This window comes from Mus caroli, chromosome 14 (assembly GCF_900094665.2).
Source record: "Mus caroli chromosome 14, CAROLI_EIJ_v1.1, whole genome shotgun sequence".
Lineage (NCBI taxonomy): Eukaryota > Metazoa > Chordata > Mammalia > Rodentia > Muridae > Mus > Mus caroli.
The window spans coordinates 47,762,388-47,777,973 of NC_034583.1; the positions used below are offsets into that span (position 1 = coordinate 47,762,388).

Genomic DNA, 15,586 nt, shown 5'->3' on the forward strand with positions numbered 1-15,586 from the left:
ATCCATTCCTCTGTTGAGGGACATCTGGGTTCTTTCCAGCTTCTGGCTATTATAAATAAGGCTGCTATGAACATAGTGGAGCATGTGTCCTTATTACATGTTGGAGCATCTTCGAGGTATATGCTCAGCAGTGATATTGCTGGCTCTTCCAGTAGAACTATGTCCAATTTTCTGAAGAACCACCAAACTGATTTCTAGAATGGTTGTACCAGCTTGCCATCCCACCAGTAATGGAGGAGTGTTCCTCTTTCTCCACATCCTTGCCAGCATCTGCTGTCACCTGAGTTTTTTATCTTAGCCATTCTGACTGGTGTGAGGTAGAATCTCAGGGTTATTTTGATTTGCATTTCCCTGATGATTAAGGATGTTGAACATTTTTTAGGTACATCTCAGCCATTCAGTATTCCTCAGGTGAGAATTCTTTGTTTAGCTCTGTACCCCATTTTAAATAGGATTTTTTGGTTTTCTGGAGTCCAACTTCTTGAGTTCTATATATATATTGGATATTAGTCCCCTGTGGGATTTAGGATAGGTAAAGATCTTTTCCCAATCTGTTGGTGGCCTTTTTGTCTTATTTACAGTGTCCTTAGCCTTACAGAAGCTTTGCAATTTTATGATGATCCCATTTGTCGATTCTTGATCTTATAGCACAAGCCATTGGTCTTCTGTTCAGGAATTTTTCCCCTGTGCCCATATCTTTCAGGCTGTTCCCTACTTTCTCCTCTGTAAGTTTCAGTGTTTCTGGTTTTATGTGGAGTTCTTTGATCCACTTAGACTTGAGCTTTGTACAGGAGATAAGAATGGATCAATTCGCATTCTTCCACATGATAACCGCCAGTGGTGCCAGCACCATTTGGTGAAAATACTTTTTTCCACTGCATGGTTTTACTTCCTTTGTCAAAGACCAAGTGACCACAGGTGTATGGGTTCGTTTCTGGGTCTTCAATTCTATTCCATTGATCTACCAATCTGTGGCTGTACCAGTACCATGCAGTTTTTATTACAGTCGCTCTGTAGTACAGCTTGACGTCAGGGATGGTGATTCCACCAGAGGTTCTTTTATTGTTAAGAATAGTTTTTGCTGTCCTAGGTTTTTTGTTATTCCAGATGAATTTGCAAATTGCCCTTTCTAACTCTGTGAAGAATTGAATTGGAANTTTGATGAGGATTGCATTGAATCTATAGATTGCTTTCAGCAGTATAGCCATTTTTACTATATTAATCCTGCCAATCCATGGAGCATGGGAGATCTTTCCATCTTCTGACATATTCTACTTTTTCTTTCTTCAGAGACATGAAGTTCTTATCCTACAGATATTTTGCTTTCTTAGTTAAAGTCACACCAAGGTATTTTACATTATTTGTGACTATTGTGAAGGGTGTTGTTTCCCTAATTTCTTTCTCAGCCTGTTTATCCTTTGTGTAGAGAAAGGCCACTGATTCGTTTGAGTTAATTTTATATCGAATTACTGCACTGAAGCTGTTTATCAGGTTTAGGAATTCTCTGGTGGAATTTTTGGGGTCACGTATATACACTATCATGTCATATCATCTGCAAATAGTGATATTTTTACTTCTTCCTTTCCAATTTTTCCCTTTGATCTCCTTTTGTTGTCTAATTGCTCTGGCTAGGACTTCAAGTGCTATATTTAATAGGTAGGGAGAAAGTGAGCAGCCTTGTCCAGTCCCTGATTTTAGTGGGATTGCTTCAAGTTTCTCTCCATTTAGTTTGATGTTGGCTACTGGTTTGCTGTAGATTGCTTTTATTATTAAGGTATGGGCCTTGAATTCGTGATCTTTCCAAGACTTTTATTATGAATGGGTATTGGATTTTGTCAAATGCTTTCTCAGCATCTAATGAGATGATCATGTGTTTTTTGTCCTTGAGTTTGTTTATATAGTGGATTACATTGATACATTTCCATATATTAAACCATCCCTGAATCCCTGGGATTGAGCCTACTTGATCGTGATGGATGATCATTTTGATGTGTTCTCGAATTCGGTTTGCGAAAATTTTATTGAGTATTTTTGCATCGATATTCATAAGGGAAATTTTTCTGAAGTTCTCTACCTTTGTGGGGTCTTTATGTGGTTTAGGTATCAGAGTAATTGTGGCTTCATAGAATTAATTGGGTAGAGTACCTTCTGTTTCTATTTTGTGGAATAGTTTGAAGAGAATTGGAATTAGGTCTTCTTTGAAGGTCTGATTTCAGAACTCTGCACTAAATTCATCTGGTCCTGGGCTTTCTTGCTTGTGGGAGGCTATTAATGACCGTTTCTACTTCTTTAGGGGATATGAGACTGTTTAGATCGTTAATCTGATCCTGATTTAGCTTTGGTTCCTGGTATCTGTCTAGAAATTTGTCTATTTCATCCAGGTTTTCCAGTTTTGATGAGTATAGCCCTTTGTAGTAGGATCTGATGATTTTTTTGGATTTCTTCAGGATCTGTTGTTATGTCTCCCTTTTCATTTCTGATTTTGTTAATTAGGATGTTGTCCCTGTGCCCTCTACTTAATCTAGCTAAGGGTTTATCTATCTTGTTGATTTTCTCAATGAACCAGCTCCTGCTTTGGTTGATTCTTTGAATAGTTCTTTTTCTTTCCACTTGGTTGATTTCAGCCCTGAGTTTGATTATTTCCTGCTGTCTACTCCTCTTGGGTGAAGTTGCTTCCTTTTTTTTTTTTTTTTTTTTTTTTTTGGCTTTTTGAGACAGGGTTTTTCTGTATATCCCTGGCTGTCCTGGAACTCACTTTGTAGACCAGGCTGGCCTCAAACTCAGAAATCCACCTGCCTCTGCCTCCCCAGTGCTGGGATTAAAGGCGTGCACCACCACACCTGGCTGCTTACTTTTGTTCTAGAGCTTTTAGGTGTTCTGTCAAGCTGCTAGTGTGTGCTCTCTCCAGTTTCTTTTTGGAGGCACTCAGGGCTATTAGTTTTCCTCTTAGGACTGCCTTCATTGTGTCCCACAAGTTTGGGTATGTTTTGTCTTCATTTTCATTAAACTCTTAAAAAGTCTTTAATCTCTTTATTTCTTCTTTGACCAAGTTATCATTGAGTAGAGTGTTATTCAGCTTCCACATGTATGTTGGCTTTCTATTATTTATGTTGTTATTGAAGATCAGCCTTAGCCCACCGCCACCTCATTTTTAAAAGAAAAAATTATTTTTAAATTGTTTATTAATTTTTTCATTGTGAGTTATGAAAATATCTCTTATATTTTAAGAGAACTTTTGCTGGACCTCACAACCAGAATTAGGATTCACCTTGCGACTGTCTAAGACTTGAGAGTCCTATCCTACTGTGCACTCAGCTGCTTGTTTAGCCTTTAAGAGAACAAAATGACAACCAATCTTAACATGCCTCGCATTTCCCATATAATCAACTCTTACGATCTAAGTGAATGCATAGCTTTAATCTTAATTTCTGTTTTCTTCCATGTACTGATTTAGAGAGCAATGTGTGCAATGATAAGTCATAAAATAAAAAATAAATGAAAACCTGAAGGAGTTCTTTTTCTCCTTCTGCTACATGGGATACTGGAACTGAACCAGATCTTAGGCTTCTTAGCAGCAAGCCCCCAACCTGCTGAGCCATCTCACAAGTGCAGATTGAGTATTTTAAAATATCTTTGTTTTTATTATGTGTATTATGTGGGCTTGTGCATATTAGTATAGGTATCTAAAGAGGTCATAGGCATCACATCCCCTGGGGCTAGACTTACACATAGTTGTGAGCTTCAAACATGGGTTCTGAAACTCAAAATTGGGTCAAGAGCAGTATATGCTCTTGACCACTGATCCCTTGATCTTGATCCCGTGGGCCTCCAAATTAGGAATTTTTACTGTAGGTTTTTATTTTGATAAAATATATGTAAGGTTTACCATCTTAGTGTTTAGATATATTTAGATTAATTGGCTTCTAAGTACATTCACAGTATTATTCAACTTCACATTTACATTTTCAAATCATTTTTAATCAATCTGCACAGAAATTCTTCCCAATAAATATACTCCACCCTCACCCAGCCCAGTAAACTACTTTCTGTCCCTTCTGTGCCTAGTCTTCAAGGTTCACCCATGTGGGACATGCCACAGTTCACTTCCTAAGGCATTTATTTGTATGTGTCTGTCTCAACTTTAGACACTCTTCATGGGCTGAAACTGGGATTTTACTTCTTCCTTCTGTGAGCAAGACTGTAATGAACACAAGTACGCAGGTGCATTTTTGAGACCCTGCTTTCAATTGCCTGGAGTGTATACAGGAGATGGAATTGGCTGGGCCATATACTCTATTTTTACTATCTAAGGAATTCCCATGTATAAGTCTCCACAACTGTACATCACTATTGTACGTCACTAACAGTGCCCAAGGGCTTTTGGTTTTTCTGACTTTTCTCGGCTATGCTATTGGTGCCATCTTTGTCAAATCAGTACATGAAGCTTTTCTCCTGTTTTCTACTGAGAGTGACACAGCTTTAACTGAGAATTGAAATCATGACATTCTCATCATTTTATCAATCTCTTGTAACAGACTACGTCAGATTCCTGTTCAGCTTATGCAGTACCCAGCCCAAGCCATAAAGGTGCTCTTGGCAGGGTTTAAACCTCCCTTAAGTGACTCGGGAAAAACAAGAATACCATACTGTCCCAAGTGGAGCATGGAAGCCTTGTGGACTATGATAGACTGTCTCCAAGGAAAACAACTTTATGCTGCTTCTGTGGTAATTACGTCTTAGCCAAATTATTTTAAAGCTATTTCCATAGCCCTGTTAACTTCATAAAGTGTTTTGCTTCTGTTTAAAAAATAATAGTTAAAGCTTACAATGCCACATAAACTATATAAGTTAAGTCTTAAGACTAGTTAAAATGGTTTTGGGGGGCTTGGCATGGAACTCTACTAACTGCCACAAGTTAGTAGTTCAAAGTCATCACCCTGGGCCCTATCACACCTACCAAAGGGGAAAAATTAGTTTTAACAAATTTTACTACCCTAAAGTGATACATAATGGATAATATAATAAATAATGGATGAAATAATAAATGTGTATCATATAATCAAAACACTTTTAAGTTAATGAAAAGCAAACTTGTATACCATTGATTAATCTGAGGTAGAATCAAAGTACAGTAGAGGTATAGATGGCTTTGCAGGCTGAGGGGGAATGTAAGAAATTACTGTTTACATCTGAAGAGATGTGGGAAGGTGCTTAAGAAACTTGTTAGTAGGTCCTCAATAACTAAGTAAGTAGGGCCCAGAAAGTGATACACAAGCTGCGTCCTGAAAACTGGGGGAGCTACATTCAGAGAGGCTTGAATTGTAAGGTGGCCAGACCTGTTTCAAAGCTGCAGGAGGGGAACTGGAGAGGTGGCTCAGGAGTTAGGGACACAAACTTCTACTCTTGCAGAGGGACCAAGGTTTGGTTCTGGTGGCTCACAACAGTCTACCCCAGTTTCTGGGATCAGATGCCCTCTTTTGAGCTTTGTAAAGACATTGTGATCTTAGATACATGATAGCAAAGAACTCACACATATTAGATAAGTTTAAAAGATTTTATAAAAGACAAAACTCCAGATGGTAATCTCTTTAAGTTATATCACAGGCAAGCAGGAACCTAGTTTTGCATGGTGTTCTAGAACTGGACATTTTTTATCCTCCTTACTCAAACACACACACACACACACATACATATGTATATTCTGGCTCAATATTATAAAACTCAGGACTCGTAGAGCTCTATCTTGACACAGCCCTGGGCTCCTGGGCTGGGCTGGTGATATAGGTGCCTGTGAGTTACTCTTCAGGCCCACCTGCCTCCCTCTGTCAGGTGCTAGGACAAAGAATCCTGTATACTGCTTTCCACAGGAATGAACTCACGAGACAAGGCTATTACTAGAAAATGCTTTTGGAAAGTCCTGTTATCTGTGTACTAGCATATACATAGTTCATGAAGGGTGTTTCTAAATAAGTTGGTGAAAATACAGACAAGCCAAGTATTTATTTCAAATATATATTTCTTTACTTCTATGAACAACAGCCTAATTTTAGCTTATGCATAGCAGATACAGTATGTGGTGTATAGAATGTAAAAGAATCTTTACATTCTAAAGTAATATAAAAGACTATTAGCTGTCTGTCTAGTCAGGAGAGACTTGAGGTTTCATTAGTTTAAGAGGAAGAGAATGGGAGGAATAGGACTTAGCAAGAATCCATTAGATTTGCCCTCTAAAGGTAGAGTATGAATTAGTCCTGTGCCTTCCTCCCAGGGAGAGCAGCCAGGTGGAGGAGAGAAAGGGCACCAAAGACAACACTGTGTTTTGTTTGTGGGGTTGGGGATTTTTGTGAACTTTCTGCTTCTGCCTCCTGAGTGGTAAGATTATAGGTATGTTACCACATTATAGATGTATACACAGACACATTATTGTTTTCCTGATATCTTTCAACTGTATCTTTCAATTTTAGGCTCAGGCACCAGAACAAATAGTGACATTATATGAAGATGAACAATACCCAGTTCACATGTCCTTGGTAGAAATGGGGCTTGCAGATAAAGATGAATGATGTAAGTGTACTTCTTGGTCGCCTGCTTAGTCAGCAGGTGTGTCTACACAAGTGCTATGACCACAGAGACTAATGCTGAATTCCTTATAAATGCATCTCAGATATTCTTAATGCATCTCAGATATTCGTATTTCTCAAAAGATGGAATTCTCTAAGAACTCTCTTCCATAGTTTGTTGCCCGAGGCCTTTCTACCTCTTGAACACCATTATCGATGACTCCTTGTACTTGTAAATGTAGTAGTGGGTGAGGGGCAAGCATAACAGGACAATTTGTACCATAAATAATTTAGGCTCATTCTCAAATAGCAGGCATACAGAACCATTGGTGACCTAGCTAACAAACAGCACCACTAGAACCGAGTACAGCATTAAGGCGAGGGTTAAAGTAACACTTTCTGTTTTTCAGGTGCACAAGAGCTCCTGCAGCTGTCCAGAAAAACAGTTTCCTGTTAAGATTTGTACCACACTTCAGGTTTGATTTTAACCTGTTCTGCAGTGGTATCAGTTTTTTCCTCCTTTAGTCTTATTTGGTAAATTGTTAAGGAATGGTGTGGTGAAAAGTTAATATTTTCTTTAAAACATTTTTGTTTTTACTGTCCTTTCAAAATAAAATTTAGTCATAGAAATTTTAGTTCATGTTATTAAGATGCTGTTTAAAAAAATACTAGAATTGTTGAAGATCCTGAAATGTCTCACCCATGGGCACCCTCAGTCCCTTACAGAGGTGAGTATGACTGAGAGGGTATCTGTAATTATTAGAGAAGTCTTGGTGGCTTTGCTGTATATGAGTATAGTAGACTGAGTAAGGGGAAACATAGGTAACATTTCATTGTCTTCACTGCCTTGTCAGTGGCAGCTCTACTAACTCACTGCCCGTCTGAGTGCATGATCTTGTTGTTAGATACACTGGCAGTTACTGGGCGTTTTTGTTGTTTCTTCATCAGATTCTCCTAGAGGGCTCTAATCCACGTGAGAGGTTTGCCTATGTATGCATAGTAGAGGGGTTTGCTGAGTCAGGAGGCAATTACTTTTGAAAAAAAATAGCTGCCATTCCTGAAGATGGCAGTTGACACCATTTTCTTTAACATGTATGCTTCATGTATTACTTTAAAATTCTTCCACACTCTATTTTTTTTTTCACACTCAGTTCTTAATCATGTAGAACTGCTATTTTTTAATGAGTAATTACCAATACTTATTGTTCTAGTCATAAACTTACAATGGGCAAGTTGCCCATTCTTTGAGCATAGCTTGCTTGTGTTGGTGATAACAACAAGGAGGAGGCTGTGGTCAGCTCACACCAGCTACTTACTGCTGGTTTTGACAAGTTATGCAGCATCCTGGCTGTAACTGCTTTCTCCTAAGACTTCTTAGTACTTGTAACATGGTCTGGCCTGTTTGTGTTCATCTCCATTCTTTTACAAGTCCTGAGTCTGGACAGGATGGCAGTTTTCATTTCAGTTTTGGCTGTAATACTTACTGTCTTGGCACTCACTTTTTAGTTCACATCCAGTGGAACAAGTATTTGATATACTTCTTTTACTCTTGGGTTTTCTTTTTTTCTTTTTTTCTTTTTTTTTCTTTTTTTTTTTTTTTTGGTTTTTTCGAGACAGGGTTTCTCTGTATAGCCCTGGCTGTCCTGGAACTCACTCTGTAGACCAGGCTGGCCTCAAACTCAGAAATCCACCTGCCTNGGAACTCACTCTGTAGACCAGGCTGGCCTCAAACTCAGAAATCCACCTGCCTCTGCCTCCCAAGTGCTGGGATTAAAGGCGTGCGCCACCACTGCCCGGCACTCTTGGGTTTTCTTATTTTGAAAGCCTGCATAAATCATGTGTGGTGGTGCATGTCTTTAATCTCAGCAATGGGGACACAAAAGCAGGTGAATCTCTGTGAATTCAAGGCCAGCCTGACCTACAGAGTGGTCTCCAAACAGTAAAAACAAAAAAGCAAAGATACTTATATATATTTTAAAAACCTGTATGGTTTACAACAAAGTAATAATATTTTCCTAACTATGGAAAACACATGCACTAGATAAGCCACTTTTGTGTTTCAAAGAATGTAAAACAGATGCAGTATGGCAAAACTTTAATTTTAAAATTCAAACATAATCTTTTTATTTAGACACACACATTATATAAATTAAACAACTGAACATGTAAGAAATGTACATACCCTGAACAGAAAAAGCACTTAGTGTTACTTCATGATTAATCCCACAAAAGATCTTCACATTTCTGTGTCCATTAGCACATTACCGTCTTTGTCCTTCACTCTAACTCGGCCAGATGTGTACTTTGTCTCTTGATGGCCATTTGCATAGACAGTCTTAACAGTCCCATCAGGATACTCTCGTCTCTTGAACTGGGCAGTATGGAGCTCCCTTTGGCCATTATTAAACTCTATGATCTTGTTGCCATCACTGTAAAATTTAAACCAGAAAATAATTTCTCAAAATATATATATCAACAGGAGCTGGGCATAGTGGTAGGCACCCAGCTGTAATACCAGCCCCATAGGAGAACTAGGAGTTCAATACTAGCCTGAACACACATAAAATCTTGTCTCACCACCCCTGAAATTTAAAATAGAGCTAGAGGAGCTCAAGGGAACAGTACTTGCCTAGTGTGCATGAGGCCTTAAGCCAATCCTCAATACTGTGGAAGAATAAAAAGGAAAGACACACACACCAGGAAAGCTAGCTAAAGTCGCCTTTGATTCTGCAATTGTTTTCTTTCTCCTAAACACACTAGTTGGTCTTCTCTTTTCCCAATACAATTGCAAGTTCTGTTTGCAGCATTTCAGTTCCAGGATTATCAGTAATAGCTACTTTACATGTGACCATGCAAAGTTTCTATTAATAATTTACTATTAAATGTTTAGTTTTTGTTTTTTAATTTTAGATATGTTCAGCCTCTGAAATATTTTATTTTATTTTTATTTTGGGGGACAGTCTCTTTATGTAGCCCTCCCTAACTGGCCTGCAACTCATTATGTAAAGTAGGCCATCCTCAAACTCCCAGTGATCTCCCTGCCTCCTCAGTTCTGGGATTAATAACTCGTTTAACAAGTGTGCAGCTTGGTCTTCATGTGGGTCTCCAACAGCTGCTGCTGTCTCTTAATGTGGTGCCTGCGGATCCTGTTGTCCTAAGTGAGCCACCCTGTCTGGCTTCAGTAGGAGAGGATGTACCTAGTTCTGCAATCCCCCTTCTCAGGAGAAATGGGGGGAATTGGGGGAAGATTTGTGTGGGTGGGGACTGGGAGGAGAAGGGGTGCTGATACTGGAATGTAAAGTAAATAAATAATGAAAAAAAAAAGTTCATATATGTCACCATGCCCAGCTCAAAACTGGTCATCATGTTTAAATTTAGCTATTCAGTTTCCTTGGGGGAAAGCTGAGATGGCTCTTTTTCACTAAATTGAAGACTGCTTTAGTACTTTGAACAATTAACACCAAGTGGATTGTTGGTCATAAATCTATGGGACATTCACAATGAATTCCCCACAACTGACAGAATTTCCATGACCAATAGAAGCCTGGAGTTACAGACTGGAAGTCAGCAATTCGGAACAGAGATGGGCAGGTGTTACCAGCAGAACAGTCTTGCGCCCCATTCATGTGGGAGACGCAAAACCCATTCCAAGAGCTGATGCTTCCTCGGGGAAATCCATGCCCAGCACAACGGCAACTGAGCAGTGCAGGTGATTGTCAATGGCACGCTACAATTTCAGAACCACAGCTCTCAAGTAAAAAGTAATTCTGACCAAATACTTGGGATTTTGCCTATGAAAATAAGAATGGCTATGAGTTAATCTATGTTGAAGCTAGATGCATTAGTACATAATTTTTATTTCTCATTATTATGCAAGCAAAACTTCAAAAGTAAGAGTAAACAAAATCTTAAATTTGTACTAATGTTATCCTGTTATCCAATGTATGGTAGATTTGTAAATTTTTTAACAAACTATTCTACACAAGGGGAAAACATTACAATGACTGTAAGAAGTCCATGTACCACCTAAATTCGTTTTACTTCCTTGGTGAATTTTTACCATAGACTTCATGTTGATTAGTGTTAACTGTTTTCAAAAGAGGAGGTATTTAGTTCCTACGATAAAGAAGGGAAAACTTCTCCAGGCAGGGCTATGATTAAAATGGTGGGTAAAAGGCTCTGTATCAGGCTGATGATGGTACACCCCAGAATCTCAGCATGGTGAGGTCTAGGCCAGCCTAAGCTACAAGAAACCCTGCTTTGAAACAAACCAAAAAAATATGGTTTTTATTGTGGATTGGGCATCCAGAGAGACCACATAAAACTTTCAGAAATGTAATATTCAGAAGGACAAGGAAAGAGCTTATTGATTTTGAAAGTTTGGATCAAATATGCCCAGAAATTAAACCTGTAACAGAACAGAGAGCTTGAGAAATTGAAAAGAGGGCAGTCTGCCTTCTGCATCTCCTGTTTTCAGGACTCACTAAACTTCGAGACAACTTCCACTCCTGAGTTCTGTGCAGCCTCTCTCTAAGTCCCATTAGCTCTCATTGCTTCTAAACTTCACAGTGTCTGTGTTCACTTCTCACCTCATTGAAACTTGAAGTCACTGCTATGTTTTGTTTTGTTTTGTTTTTGGGAGGGTTGCATGCTCCCTTACATGTAGAGCCAAAGAAGGATTCTACTTTATTCCCTAAGACAAGGCCTCTCATGGAACCTGCGGTTTAGGCTAGGCTTCCTGTCCCCACCTGACCTTTCCCCTACCCCATCCCCAGCACTGGGGTCACAGGACCATGCACCGTGGTAAGTTCCATCAGACCTTCACTCTGCACAGCAAGCGCTCTTCTCTACTGACAGATCCCCAGTCCCAAAGGTTTCAGATTTGTTTTAAAATTGGAACCATGAAAACTGGAAAATGTAGAAACAGACTTGAGTGGTGCCATACCGTTGTACTCGGACAATTGTGCCATCTGGAAAGATGCTCTCTTCTTGACCATCAGCAAATAACATCTTAATGGTCTGGTCAGGAAATGTGATTTCTTTTCTTCCATCTGGGAAATGCTTTTCTGTTTTAAAAAACAATTGTTATCAAAATATTTTCTTAAAGGAAGATTAGAGTTTAATAGTGGAGGTAAAGTTAGTTTATACCTATTTGTCCACTTGAGAAATGTAAAACTTCAAGTCCTTCTGGGTATGTGGTGTGCGTGGTCTGGGCAGCAGCATAGTAGTAGACCTACAAAGACATTTGGTGAATTTGCCCCTTCTGAGATGATGCAGCTAGAAGCATTGCCCTGAGCATACATACCACTCTCTCATCTGGCATGACCTGCTTCACATCACCATTGAAAAATGTAACGGTGATGCTCTTCCCATCCGCACTCACTTCTTTCCGAGTTCCATTGGGAAACAGAACAACCCGGCACCCATTTTTATAAATTTTTTCTACCTGAAAAGACACAAGGTAGGTAAGATTTCCTCCTGAGTAGAGGCCCTTGGGCCTGAGGAAGTTCGATGTCCCAATGTAGGAGAATGCCAGGGCGGGAAGACAGGAGTGGGTGGGTGAACACTCTTATAGAGGCAGGGGGAGGGGGGTAGAATAGGGGGCTTCCGAAGGGGAGACCTGGAAAGAGGAAAACATTTAAAATGTAAAACGATTTCCTCCTGAGACCATGCAACAGAGGCATGAGGAACTCCTCCCTATTGACGCATGTCCAAAGGCTCCATAATAAAAGTAAAACAGTTCATAAAATCCAAATAGGGAACACTTATTTCACCAGGGTTTATGCTTTTCTCATTGTTGTTGTTGTTGTTTATATTCTATTTATGTTAACTTATCTAAAACAAAACCTCTCCTCAACTTGGTATCCTATAGAAGACTAATTAAATGTGGTTACTTCTTTTGACTGTTTATCCTCCTCAATGCTCAAGGCTAGACTGAACTTTGGCATTATTTCAATTAAATAAACAAGATTAGGGTATATGCAACACAAACCCAATAGAAAAATCCTTAGTTACCTTCCCCGACAAATATCATTTATGCCCCTTTTCACTCCTCCTTTTGGTTAGCACACCCACTTTTTCCACTTTGTATCACATATTTTTAATGACTTACTGATTTTTATTTTTATGAGGATCGATTAGTGTTCTGCCTGCCTGTATGTCTGTGTGTGATAGCATCAGATCCCCTGAAACTGGAGCTACAGACAGTTGTAAGCTGCCACATGGGTGCTGAGAATTGAACCCAGGTCCTCTGGAAGAGTAGCTAATACTTTTAACCACCAAGCCAGCTCTCCAGCCCCGACATAATCACTATTTTAAATGAATGTTTTTACCTTTCCATCAGGATGACTGACTTCTCCCTGAATTTCTTCCTCTTTGTTTTTATATTCAAGATCTGGGAAGTTCACTTGTTGAAGAGGCTCTCTGGGCAAGGCAGCCTACAAGACAAGAAATTTTTAAGCAGTTATAACCTGCACCTATTAAATTGACAGCTAGATTCTAAAATTACATGATTCTATAACTAGTGGTTGTTGTTGTTATATATAGAAAACATTTGCAATGTTAAAAAAAAGCCCTCCTTTATACCTGGTTGAAAATTGAACAAATCATTTACACCCTGAATAAAGAACATTCAGTATTTAATATTATAAAAATATTTACTTGTCCTTTATCGGAGCTGCCTAAATCACGAGGAGGTGCAGACTTGTATCTTCTAGATAGATTTCCTGTTAGAAAGGAATTGTCAGAGTCAGTTTTAATGCTTAATGAAAATATCTAACTTATTGACCTGGTTAAACATTTCCTTTGGGGCCAAAGAGATGGCTTAGCAGGTAAAAGCACTTGCAACATTAAAAAGCCTTTAAATATTAATCCTTGGAACCTACATGGTGGGAAGAGAGAACCAATTTCTACAGGTTGTCAGATGCCCTCCACAAGAGCACAGTAGTACACACATTCTCACACCAGACATAAACATTTCCTTTGTCAGTGCTGTTGTATTGTATTTATGTGTATATGTGAGTCTGTGTACATACAATGTACTCGGGCATGTGGGAGCCTGAGGGAACAGGAAGAGCTCATCCATGGCTCAGCAGAGAAAACACTTGTTTGCTCTTGCAGGGGAACCAGGTACAGCTCCCAGCATCTGCATGGCAGCTAACAACACTATGCAAACTCCAGGTCCAGGTAAGCCAGTGCCCTCTTCTGGCCTCTGCAGGTACCAGGCAGGCAGATCCAAACAGGCAGAATATCCATAGACAAAACAAGGCCTAGCAATATTAAAATAATGGGTTCATCAAAATAGATAATGAGTACCCATAGGCCAGCCTTAGCTTCATAGCCAGCTCAAGGCTAACCTGAGCTATATGGGACTCTATCTTTTAAAGGAAAGGTTGACAGGCTGAAAAAAGGTTTTGTGATGTAAGTAAGAATGGTTAAAGATCTAAATAAATAATTTTCCTGAAGAAGAAGGAGGAGGAGGAGGAGAAGAAGAAGCAGCAGAAGCAGCAAATTCAGTACTGAAGAGATGGCTGAGTTTTTCAGCACCCAGCTTGAAGCCTGAAACCTTAAGCCTTGGGTTTCAATTCCCAGTAATGAGGGTCTAGGGGGATAGTTAGTATCCATCCAGCTGGTCAGCAGAGGGAATGGTATTCAATGCATTTAAATGACTGGGGAAATGCAAATTAAAACAACAATGACAAATACATTTAGCTGTTAGCGAAAACTCAAATCTGACAGCATTGAGTACTGGGCAAGTATGGAATCCCACACTTTCCTAGCTTCTGAGTATAAAATCAGGGCTAGGGAGACAGTGCAGTAGATAACACGAGTGCTGCTAGGAGTGACTGCTAGGGTTCAGTCTAGAGGTACCGTGTGAGAAGTTACTTTCTTACAAGTATTCTTCTCAGTCCACATGTGTAACTCCCAGACAACACAAGAAATAAATGGAATCAAAATTCTTAAACTATATTAGTATATTTTAGAAATAATTTTGACACAACCTATTGCTATTAAAAATATTCTGCCAATTGTCCAGTTATTCCAGCCCTTGCTGTGTACCTAGAGAACTGCCTGTGTGCATTCCAGGTACAGAGAAGAATGGTATTGCAGCATCACAAACCAAGTAATACAAGTGAATTTGTTAAGGCTGGAGAGATGGCCCAGCAGTTAAGAACAGTGGCTGCTTTTGCAAAGAACCTGGGTTCAGCCTCCAGCCTTCACAGGGTAAACCCATAATAATCACAGAAACAGTATGAAACAATTTATAAATTGTATGGGCATGTGTAGTTTAAAAGAGTAAACAAGCATGAAATGCTATCAGGAATTATCTGAGGAGTAAGACTGATATAAAGATCCTAAAACAACCCCCACGGGGTCCAAGTTTCTCCAGCAATCTCCTGATGGGGGAGGAACTGGCCTCAGGAAGAACACTCAATTCTAACACTCATCTCACAGTCAAATGAATACAGACACATTTTCTAGCCTTTGTCTTGTCTCTTCTATAAAATGTAACTATTTATAATTTATCCACACTGTAAATAAATCCATTTTCCTTTACCAATATGTTTCCTAATGTCTTTTGAAACAGAGAAACTAGGGCAGCAGTTTATATACAGGTGATGCAGAGGCTCCAAGATCATTTGTGTTTAATTCCTTGAATACAGTCCTCTCTCCTGCCCCATCCCCTTCGCGCTGAGCCAGTCTCACTTGGTAGCCTAGACTGGCCTGGAACCTGTAGTCAGCCTCCTGACTGGTAGGTAGGGTAGCAGCTGTCACCAAGCTCAGCTAACACTACCTATAACGTTCTGAAACACAAAAGAACCATACAGCTCCTTACCTTGTGCTGGCAAATACTTCTTCTTATATTTTTCTACCTGGACTCCTGAAGAAACATGACTCTTTTGAAATTGAAATGATGAGTTCTATGAGAGATAATTTTTAATATAATTGTTAATCTACATTTTATGACACTGAACAAAATTAACTCAGTTAAGGGCTGTTGTTCTGTACTCTCAATTACCGCAGTA

The 15,586-nt window shown here is 39.3% G+C and overlaps 2 protein-coding genes across 3 annotated transcripts in view; one reads left to right on the plus strand and one right to left on the minus strand.

Moving 5' to 3' along the window:
• The window catches only part of Rnf17 (ring finger protein 17), a 113,070-nt gene extending 105,880 nt beyond the window's left edge, over positions 1-7,190 (plus strand). The window contains exons 35-37 of the mRNA XM_021182183.1: positions 4,536-4,725; positions 6,465-6,564; positions 6,971-7,190. Of these exons, the coding sequence (XP_021037842.1) occupies positions 4,536-4,725; positions 6,465-6,563 (289 nt within the window). The 3' untranslated portion in view covers position 6,564; positions 6,971-7,190. The remainder of the gene's footprint in view (positions 1-4,535; positions 4,726-6,464; positions 6,565-6,970) is intronic.
• A 1,450-nt stretch (positions 7,191-8,640) lies between these two features.
• Positions 8,641-15,586, minus strand: part of Cenpj (centromere protein J) — a 44,602-nt gene continuing 37,656 nt past the window's right edge. Inside the window, exons 11-17 of one of the 2 annotated variants that reach the window (XM_021181857.1) lie at positions 15,397-15,481; positions 13,221-13,285; positions 12,893-12,997; positions 11,866-12,006; positions 11,709-11,793; positions 11,506-11,626; positions 8,641-8,989 (exon numbers count right to left, since the gene is read on the minus strand). In XM_021181857.1, the coding sequence (XP_021037516.1) occupies positions 8,797-8,989; positions 11,506-11,626; positions 11,709-11,793; positions 11,866-12,006; positions 12,893-12,997; positions 13,221-13,285; positions 15,397-15,481 (795 nt within the window). In that variant the 3' untranslated portion in view covers positions 8,641-8,796. The remainder of the gene's footprint in view (positions 8,990-11,505; positions 11,627-11,708; positions 11,794-11,865; positions 12,007-12,892; positions 12,998-13,220; positions 13,286-15,396; positions 15,482-15,586) is intronic. The other variant, XM_029468694.1, reaches the window with a different exon arrangement.